Source organism: Gallus gallus, chromosome 14 (assembly GCF_016699485.2).
Source record: "Gallus gallus isolate bGalGal1 chromosome 14, bGalGal1.mat.broiler.GRCg7b, whole genome shotgun sequence".
Lineage (NCBI taxonomy): Eukaryota > Metazoa > Chordata > Aves > Galliformes > Phasianidae > Gallus > Gallus gallus.
In genome coordinates, this window is record NC_052545.1 from 3,407,905 (window position 1) to 3,418,703 (window position 10,799).

The 10,799-nt window shown below is 46.9% G+C and overlaps 1 protein-coding gene across 1 annotated transcript in view; it reads right to left on the reverse strand.

Moving 5' to 3' along the window:
- The window catches only part of GNA12 (G protein subunit alpha 12), a 38,727-nt gene extending 30,998 nt beyond the window's left edge, over positions 1-7,729 (reverse strand). The window contains exon 1 of the mRNA XM_001233236.7: positions 7,362-7,729. Coding sequence (XP_001233237.3) covers positions 7,362-7,676 — 315 coding nt within the window. The 5' untranslated portion in view covers positions 7,677-7,729. The remainder of the gene's footprint in view (positions 1-7,361) is intronic.
- Between the last annotated feature and the right edge of the window lie 3,070 nt (positions 7,730-10,799).

Sequence of the window (10,799 nt, forward strand, 5' to 3'; positions counted from 1 at the left end):
CTCAAGAAGTTTCCAAAACCAAAGGCTGGTAGGGAAGCCCACAGCACCACATTGCCCTGTCCGTGTACCCAATTGTTTGTGTCTGAGACAGAACTCCAAAGCACTGACCTGATGATGCACAGCTGTCAAGGCACTGAGCACAGTATTTGCTGCTCATCAGCAGCATAAAGGCTTTATGAGCATTTCCACAAATGCTTACAAGTAGGACCAGCTGAAATATATTTTTCCTCCTCTAAGTTATTTTGTGGGATTATAAGAAAGACTATCACCAGCTAATTTCACTTGAAACCAGTGATACTTGGCAATACGTGAAGAGAACTGCTGCAGTATATAAGAAGCAACTTGACTTAGGAATATCTTACATCAGTATTTATCACCACTTAAAACACAATGCTCATCTGTTAAATTATCCACCTGTTCCAGTACTTGAAGGCTTCTCTCTCCTAGAAATCCCACACCTTTTGCCAGATGGTCCAACTCAGAGCTGGGTGAAGGCAGTGTGGCTGAGCACCAAAGAGGCAGTGCAAGCAATAGTTCTGGGCAAGATGTGTTCATAAGGGAGGGCAGGTTCATCCACTCCCAAACCCACAGCCAGGCAACCCAGGGACCCAATTATTATGCCAAAGGTCTAGAGATAACTTGCAAAATAGACTTGGAATATAAATAGAGAAGTCTTCTACACTTTTTTTTTTTTTTTCCCAAATCATTTTATGGAACTACTGTTGTGTATGAAATGACAGAACACAGTAACTGCCACACATGGAATACTGCAGAAGATGCTGTAAGCTGTTACTATCAATACACTATTTAACCTCACACCAAAGCCCGCAATGTCCAGCAACTAAACCACTCACAGAAATTGTTGTTGCAAGTGAAATGCAGGTCACTGCTTAATACCCGATCATGAGGCTCCACATTACAGCTAATAGGTAACACTGCCCTTCCCTATGGCTTTACACCACCATTAACACCGCAGGCAACAGGAGATCAGAACATCTTTCTCACTGTGTGCGCTTCTCCTCCTTGCTGTTGACAAGGAACTGACAGCATCTGAGAATCATAATTCATAGCAACCAAGACAGAGCTGAACCAAGGGGAGAGCTCCCACCCTGGCCTGATATTTCTGCTGTGCCCTTATGCACGTGGAAGCAGCAGAAAGTGATGTACCTGCATCAGCACAGAGCCAAGAAGGCTGCTCCAAAAATCTGCAGCAGCTTTGTGAGTGCCAGCACGAGAGAGCAGAACTGCATGGCAGAGATGGCGCTGGCTTTTCAGCAGAACTGCTCACTGGCAAATAAAGATGATAAAATGTAACCTATGTGTATTTTTAGAAAACAGCTCTTTATATTCTAAAAGAAGACATTTTCAGATGCATGTTTTAAAAATAAAGTTGTCAGAGTTTGGAGATATATTCACATGCACTTTTTTTATTGCCAACTACAACACTGGGATGAAGGAGATCTACTACCAAACAAAGCTAATTGCAAGACCGTCAGACTTGTACCACACAGTCTTATAAAGGCATTAATGATGTTTTCATTTGATCTATGCCCTTGGAAGTTCATATTCAAACAGCAGAAAGAAACCCAATGCCACTAAGGACGGGGCTTCATGCTACAGAGCAGTTCATCTAGCAGTCAAGCACCATCAGAAGGGGCATCTGTGGGATGCTGTGGTTCTACCCTCTGCTGTCTAATGGCTTTGTCATTACTCTGAGCCCACAGATAAAAACCATGAACATTAAGAAACATTTGGATTGGCCACTGAATCTCTGAACTAGGAGCAGCAATGTCTGCTTGGCTGGCAATTCTGAGAAGGGCTCTTATCTTTGAACAAATGCAGCAAAATGATGCTAAATGCACAAGGAACAGTATTCTTGATGTACGCTTGGCTTGCAACCAGGCACAGAGCAATGAAATATCACCTGAGGTGATAACTAGCACAGGACCTTAAAATAAGTTCCAAGGCGGTGCTTCTAGAATGACCCCACCAGGTTTCTCCTCTTCCTGAGACTATCACAACAGCCTGTAGTTCATACCATCACTGGGGCTGAAGACACATCTGGGTTCCAGAAGCATCCTCACGGGATTCTGCAAGACTACGACTGCTGCAGCACCCAGCAGGGAGGATCCTCACCTTCAGGACAAGCTGCGCTTGCCTCCCCATGAGGGAAAGCCATGTAAGTGAAGGAAACCCACATGAGAACTCCACAGCCAATGAATCCTACATTTTCCTCTGTCTATAATTTTTATTGAACTTCTTAAAATAGCGTGTGCTAGTTTGCCTTTGCTCTAAAAGTTGTCTTCTCAACATTTATAGTAGCAGAATTTGGTAATTTCTTGGCCAATACTGTTTCCAAGTGAATTACAAAAATATACGTATACTGAAACAACTGAATATAACACAAGCTCCCAAATTTAGTCACTCAAGTGACCGAAGTTTTGTCTGGAAAACATCAAAGTATGTGTCTACAGTCCCCAGGGACAACTCATGTTCTGCAAGACGAATGACTACATCACAACAGCACTGTAAGCTCTATTTTGTAGCAATAATGAATATTTATCCTTACTATTGACCATTACTCCTCTCCACTGCCCACCATGATGAAGACAGATTGCTTTCTCTGAGCCCAATTAAGAGACGCCCTAAAATGTGCAGAGACCACCAGAGCTGTTGGAATTCAGATGAGAGAAATCCAAAACACACAAAGTGGAAATTAAGAATTTCATTGATCAAATGGACCTGGAACAAAAAGAGCAAGACAACTCCCAAGTTTCGGGTTTTTATTTTTCCATCATAGTTTTATGAATATTTTTTTCTTATTAAAATAACCACCAAACAGTAAATGCTTAGAGCAAAGATAATCAGATTTAAATACCAGTTCTAACACGGAGCTTTAGCACTTGTATGTTAAATTTAATGGAAAAGCTCCTAATTAGCCACAGTTCCTACAGTGTATTCTCCTTGGCATTCTTTCACAAGATGCTGTCCCAGTGGAAATGAGATGGGTACTGTCCTGCAATGAACTGCTCGAGTACAGCCAGATTCCCACCTCAAAACAACAAGCTGTGCCATGAGCATCCCCTCCTAATGGGCTACCAAATTCATTTCCATGCAAATGCAAGGAAACATGGAGTTAACTCAATTTAAAGAGTTACAGGAATTCACACAGAGGAAAGAGATAGTTCCCCTGCATTTGCAGGCTGGTAGGAGAAATATATTAGAAGTACAAATGCAATATTCTTCCTGCTGCTCAGAGCCTGTGCTTGACTGAAACTGAAAAGTTGCAAGAAAAAAAAAAGTTTACATATGGTAACTTGGTAACAGTAGGGCCACTCACACCTGAAACAATGAAGCAGCAACAGCCCAGGTTTTATTACCAGCTGCAGAAGTCCATACTATCTCTTACAATGGACTTCGCTTGGGCTGCTCATTTGGCCAGCTTTCTGCTCCTCAGACTTGAGCTGTGGAGGAGCATGCTCTCAGGTCTGCCCACACACACACTGCAATTACACTCAGAAGAGCCCAATGTCTGTCTTCGGGGAGCTTTCACGTTCCGAATCCCGGGCTGTTTTCCCCAGGCAGAGCCCACAAGTGAAGTCACACATCATTTCCTGATCAGTCCCCTCTGCAGCTTTGGGCTCTTCAATCCGGTAGCCAGGCATCGTGATCCAGGCCACAGACAAGAAAATGCTCACGGATGCACGAAGCTTTGAGCTGTCCCTCCCTATTTCAACATAGAAACTAACAAAATCAGGAAAAAAAACACCTACAGATTATGCTTCAGGCTTTTAGAAACCCCCCCGCTCCTTCAGATTGGGATCTCCCAAACATGCTGCTGCAAGTGCTGCTCGGGTGCTTGTGGATTAATTATTTTTTTATGCAGCTAAACTGAGTTTTTTCAAGCAGCATGATATTCTCATACTTGAAACAAAAAAACATTTAGACAAGGAACATCAGAGCCATGATTCATCAACTCCCTGAGTTCTTTAGCTGTTATCAAAGGAAGTAAATAGAGTAGTAAAGCCATCCCATCTATTTTGAAGGGTATAGAACCCAGTCCCTCAGTTATAGCTAGAAGGCACTGCCACAACACCCCTGCAACAACACCGACCGCTTCTCTCTTGCAGTTGAAACCTCGGGTACATAATAGCTTTCTGAGTGGCTCTGTTCAACCAGGAGCTGCCTCAGCTCATGCTGCAGCACAGCCCCATGCTACCTTCCCCTGCTCTACCTTCCCCAGCCCAGTGGGTGTGCTCAGCCGTGCAGGCTGTGTACTCATACCTCAGCATTAACACTGCTGCTTTTCACTTCCATCATCAGAAAGCTCCAAAAAGTTACTTTGAAACTTAGCCTCGATTAACAAGCAAAACCCTAGTTAACCGATGACTATTTACCTTAAACCAAAGCAAAACTAATGTATTTGAAGACTAGCCCACAAATGCCAGAAAAAGCTAGCGAGGCCCTGAACTATCACCTGTACTAAATGGAAAAGTAAATGCTGTATCACAGATTTACTTAGTTTTAGCATTTTGTTTCTAACTAGAGTTTCCCAAAGAGGGGGATGACAAACAGGGAGAACAGGGTAAGGAAAGAACTCAACATCAGCAATATATCAGAAGCAAGGAGCTAACAACTCAGCACAAAGCAGCAGCTGATACTAATGTCAGTTCATACTTCACACCATTATTTTCAGGGAGGTTTCAGGTTCTGTTCTCCAAACCAGTTCCTTCAGTTTCCAGAAGCTGCATAATGCCCTGCAAAAAGCACTTCAGAAATCCCAAGTACTGCTGAGAGATCAGTAATCCTCTCTCCTTCAGAGCGAAGTTCAGTCACAGTTGGAAAACGAAAATTGACCATTTAATCCCAGAGATTTACACTGCATTTCTAACTCAGATCTCAGTGCTGCAGAAGCTTAACAGAACCATTATTAGACAATGCTGAGAACTGAATGCAAAAAGGGGTATGGCTGCTGCAGCTGTACTCCACAACGTCAAACAGATTTTTATGCTATTCTATACAACCATTTTCATTTCATGATGTCCACATACTGTATTGTAAGAATTCATCTTCGCTTTTAAGTTGGATGTACAGCAATCTCTGCTCCATTTAGTGTTAATGGATGAGCATTCTAGTCTGAACTTCCTGAAACGGGAAATAACTCGTAGTCTAAACACCATTATAGAAAGAACAGCAATCAGATTCACTTGACAATTTACATTGTCAAAGCAGCAAAATTAATTCACTTGGAACATTTCATGCTTTTTCACAGGAAAAAAAAAAAGAAGCAATACAAGAAAGTTTTACGTGGTTGCCCTACGCTACACTGCTCTGGCAGAATACCTGTTTCAAAAGCCCTGCAACATACCTATCTTGGTATATGACTTTTTTTTCTGGTGATTATGACCTGGTTTCACTGTTATCATGTCTCTTTCAGTTTGGCAAAAGAGAAACAGAACACTCACAGACCTTCTCATCAGAAAACTGTTTCCGCTGGTTGCTCTTCTCCCTTCTGCAAGCTCTTCCCATAATGCCTGTTTCCAAGCTATTCCCTGAAAGCATGGGTGAAGAATAAACTGTGTTCCTACTTGAGAGCCACCTCTGCCATCCATAGAAACAAAAAAGGAAGAGTTCAACAGCTGCTGTACATGTAGCTACAAAGGTAGACCAACCTAACACTCCCAAACTGTGATCCGCAAGGCCCAAAAGGTGCTCTATTAAAGCATCTTAACTCTTTAAAAATACTTCCAAACTTTTCTTTGATGATTAGGAGGCTTAAAAGCACAAACAGCTGACAACACTCCATCAAACGTTGTAAGTACTGGTGTTGAAATCTGAACACCAAACTGCTACCTTGAGGACCAGGATTCTACTCCACGTTCTATGAAGGTGCCCAAAGCCATCCAGCAGACAAGTGTTTCAAGTGTGTAATGCAGCTCCCTCTACTAGAAGATAGGAATGCTTCTAAGCACCCTGAACACTGCCGTGGAACACTCTCTATATTCTGTATATATAAAATATTGTAACATTTTACTCAAATTAGTATTGCTTATACAACTTGAAGAGTCTCATTAAGGTTCTTCTGTTTTCACAAGTCCCTTCCTGACAGCACCAAAACAAGCATGACGCCCTGGAGGATGAGGCTCCTTATTTCTAGGTGTGGAGCTAAATACTTGTAACAATCTTTTTGCTCACCTAACTTCAATGAAAGAACAGCTTCTGAACTTAAACACCAAGTGTCCTGTAATGCGTGTGCATGCTCACGTAGCACACAACATGCTTCCCGAAGCTGACTAAAAAAGTAAAGGAAAAGAGAATCAGTCAATAGTTTTCCTGTTCAACAACAGAAGCAAAAGTTCTTGATGGAACAGCGGGATTCTTAAAAGCAAGAATCACTGTGTGTGTACAGCTAGGTAGGTATATGGCTTCTATTCAAAACAAATCTGAAATTTCAAAAGTAACTACTTTATCCTTAATTTACACAGCTCCCTTTACTTAAATTTTCTGTGAAGTACCACAGAGCTTCACAAATCCATGTCCACATAAGAACGGAGTCAATCTTTCAGAAAACCTACAGACAGGAAAGCAGCTGTTCTTTTAGAGAGCTTATGAAGATGAAGTGAGACTCATTACTAAGCGAGCTGTTTTATGCATCTTTCACACTTTTCTGAAATATGAGAACTTCTACCTGCACAGGGCATCAAAGCCTGTTCCCAGAAATTAGTCAAGGTTGATTTCCCTTAATTGCAGAACAAGGGTTCTACTTGTAGGCTCTACCAGCAGCCTCAGTATTCTCCAGCCACTAAAAGAACGTGCCAGAGCAGAATCTACCCAAGCACCAAACAAAACTTGATGAGAAAGATCCCAGAACAAAGTTACGGCACACTCAGAGCCGTGCTGGATGGCACCTCACGCTGCCCAACCACCTGCGTCCTGCAGTTCTAACAATGAACCACACGATAGCTATTTGCAGCCACAACACGCACGGGGACCTCTTTCTCATCTAATTGGGGTGCACAGCACAGAAACCTCACTTCTCCAAAGGATGAAATTCGCACTTCGAGGATGCTCTCCTAATGCTTGTCCCTGGAGCGCAGGCCACACCTATGCCCCTTCTCCGTGTTTCCACAAAGCTTTCCTCAATCCCCTTCGCAGGGAAGTTTCCTTGAGCCCTTTTCTGTTGTTTTTTTTTCTTTCCATCGAGGCCTTCCACAGGGAGCCGAGCGGGCACACAAAGGCCCCCGCCCCGCACGCACCTGCACGCCGAGAGAGCACCGCCGCCCCCGACGGCCGCCCAGGGCCCGGCCCGGACTCGCGCTGTCACACCGGGGAGAGCCTGCGGGGCCCCTCCCGCCGCTCACCTTGAGGATGTTCTCGTAGATGGTGGCCCGGAACTCCAACAGCGCCTTCTGGTCGAACTCTCGACCGTGGATGATCCGCATCTGCTTAAGGAAAGTGGACTTGCCGCTCTCCCCGGCGCCCAGCAGCAGGATTTTGACCAGGCGCCTCACGGCCCTCCGCTCCCGGGCCAGCATCGCGTCGATCTCCCGGCTCCGCCGCCTCGCCTCCCGCTCCGCATCGCGGCTCCGCTCCTTGCCCTCCCGCCTCGGCTGCTCTCGGCCCGTGGCCTCGGCCGGCAGCAGGCAGCGGCTGAGGGTGCGCACCACGCCGGACATGGCGGCCGCGCGACGGGAGCGCTCACGACGCCGCCGAGACCCCGGGCGGCTCCGCCAGCATCGGGCGGAGGCCGCCGAGACGCTGGGACCCGGCAGGAGGAGGAGCAGCCGGGGGCTAAGGGCCGGGACCGCCCATTCCCCTTAGCTCGGCGGCGGCGGAGGGAGGCGGCGGGGTGCGGCCGGCCGGGGGGAGGGGTGGCGGCGGGGCGCGGCCCGCAGGCCCTGCCCGGGGAGGAGGCTCCGCCGCCCGGCTCCGGGCTGAGGGAAGAGCCGCGGGGCCGGGGAGCGGAGGGAGGATGCCCCCGAGCGCCCGGGCCCGGGTTCAGTCGGCGGCGACCGCCTCCGGTCCCGCTGAGGCGCGACGGGGCGGGGGCGCGGCGGAGCCCCCGGCCCCCTCAGTCACGGAGCGCCGCCGCCACCGCCTTGCGGAAGGAGGTGCCAGCTCGGCCCCACCCCCCCGCTGGCTCTGCATTTGATTGGGTGGCAGTAGTGTCGCTCAAAACTCCGCGCATTCCATTGGACAAGTCGCCATGAAGGGCGGGATTAAGTGAGCGACGGGGCTCAGGGCAAAGCAGGGCGGGCAGTGCCGGGAGGAACCGGGAGGGGGGGCGGAGCTACCCGATGGAAGGCGGAGCAAGCTGAGGGCGAACCAATCAGAGGCGTGGAGGACGGGCACCGCGAGCGCAGTGATTTCTGGGGGGCGTGGCCTGCGCTTCTCCGCGAGCAGCAAGGGGGCGTGGCCGCAGCCGCGGGGTGTGACGTCAAGTTGTGACGTTAAGTTGCGTCACGCTCAGGGATTAAAGTACCAAAGTACGCGCGTGAACGAAAATCCTCTCCGTTGCCTGATTAAGTATTGGAGGATAAAAAACAACGCACGTTTGTAAGCAGCTGGTGTGTGGTTACCAGGCAGTGACAGAAGCCCTCATCTCCACCGGACCTTGTGGCTCTTACTGATCTTATGCTTTTAGCTCTACTTCCAATAATTTAGGTCATAAATTCCCGATTCAGCTGCAGTGTCAGCTGTCCTGCCCTGCCAGGCTGCACCAAGCACTGGAGCGAGGTGTGCTGGGCCTGTGGTCCTCATGAGGGAAAATACCAGATCAGTGGGACTTCATAGAACGTAAGGGCTGTTCAGAAGCATTATTACACTGCAAAAGATCAGGGAATCGCAGGTTTAGAAGTGAACAAAGCAAAGAAAACCCTTCTGGGAAGTGAGTGTCAGTGTGACTGTCGACACACAGAGTTGCAAGCATTTTCACACAGAGCAAATCCCTTTTCTTCTTTCTAAGAGGGAGAACTTAACATCTCCTTTACGTTATTGCAGGAGTCAGGAGAACAGCACAGGGTTCTCAGTCGTGAGCCGCCCACCACAGCACAGGACCTTCTATCAGCAGGCTGTTCACCGGGATTCCTGATTGAGACTCAGCAACAGCTCATCCCGTGTGAAAATACTGCAGTAATACACGAGTCTCCCCGCTGGATGTCGGCATTGCCCTACAGGAAAGCAGTTCAGGCCGGGAGGATGCAAACAAATCAACCCCCAAATCTCCCGTCTGTAGGCCTGATTTGGGAACAGCTGAGCACTCAGGACTCCCGCTGGAATCTGCAGATGCTAAACTGCCTGCAAATCAGGCCCAATGTGACTGTGAAGTGCTCAGATTGGTGTTTCTGATTAGCTCCCTTACTCTGCCCCACCAGCTTTGTCTGCGCCCTGCTTGAGGTCCTCTTCAGACTTCTGAGGTTCTAAAGGGTTTTGACAGAGAATTCAAACAACTCTGAAGCCCAGCTCCCATGATAGGCCTGCTTTGTCTGTAAGTGGAACTGAAATTATGGTATACAATAAACTCATCAGAAAAATCAGTTACCATACATCCTTAGCTCTATGCATTCATCCATGAAAGCTGCTATCAGTAACTCAAATCTAATTGTCAGAAGGCCCACCCCTCCCTCTTTCCCCTGGAGCACTGTTGTTGCTACCAGGACAAATAACTCTGTTTAGTGTGCAGAGCTGCAGCAATACTCTACTGAGGGGCTGGGCTGAACCTCACAAATGCTGTGGTGCTCCCTGCTGAGTTTCTGCGGTTGTTTTGTTATGAGCCTAAGCAGTAGGTGTAAGCACCCATGTGAGAGCTTATGAGGGAGTTTTGTGCTCAGCTTCTCTGTTATATGCCAAGTTCCGTGTTTCAAGATTCCCAGTTCATCTCCCATCCTTGGGCTTATAATGAAAACAATTGATACTGGTACAAAACAGAATAAAATAATAGTAATGTTTCATTTTTTCTATTCCTTCTTTTACCTTCTCAGTCTTACAGGTGTACATTTTTCTTATTTCAACTCCATTTTCCTTTCTCCTATATCTGTTTCTTCCTTTCATTCCCCTTCTCTTTCTGCTTTGACTCTGTTAGATGTTACGAAAGGAAAAAGCAGACTAAAAGATGGAAATAAATAAAGGAGTGGAGGCTAGAAAGAGGCTTTTTCCCCTGTTGGTTGCAAAGCAACTGAATTATGAGCAGGAAAATGGGGAGCTCTTGGGAAAGGGCTGGAGCATGAACTTCTGAGTCCCTGGCCCTGAAAACAAACAGTAGAAGATCAAAACTGAAAAGTTTTATGGGAACTGGAGAAGCTAGTGGACTGCTTGTACATAAAGACCTTATTGCAGACAGCCGTGACATCTGGGCAGCTCGGGCAAATGAACAAGAAGTTATGGAAGAAGGCTCAGCATTGAACTCTGGTCAGTACATCCCATTCTTTTTTTTTGTGATCTTTGCAGACAGCTCAGAGGAGGCCATGGCCTAATGAATGTCAGCACGAAATGCAGTGGATGAGGAGGGCTGAGGTGCCTGACCTTGGTCCTTTCTCTCAGTTTCAAATGCCACTTGTTTCCACATGCAGACAGGATATATGGCCAAAGCCCTTGAAAGCACGCAGAGCTATCTGTTCATTGACTCGAAGCTTGTCGTGGACCAACCCCAAATTTCTCCCAAGTTCCCTGGATGATGGCTGACCCTTTACCCAGTCTGCTGTGATTTATACCTTAAAAACTACATTCTGTCCTCTGAACATATATTACCAACATCAGTAGAGGAGGTACGGTGTGAAGGAGGCATTGCTACCATTTCAACT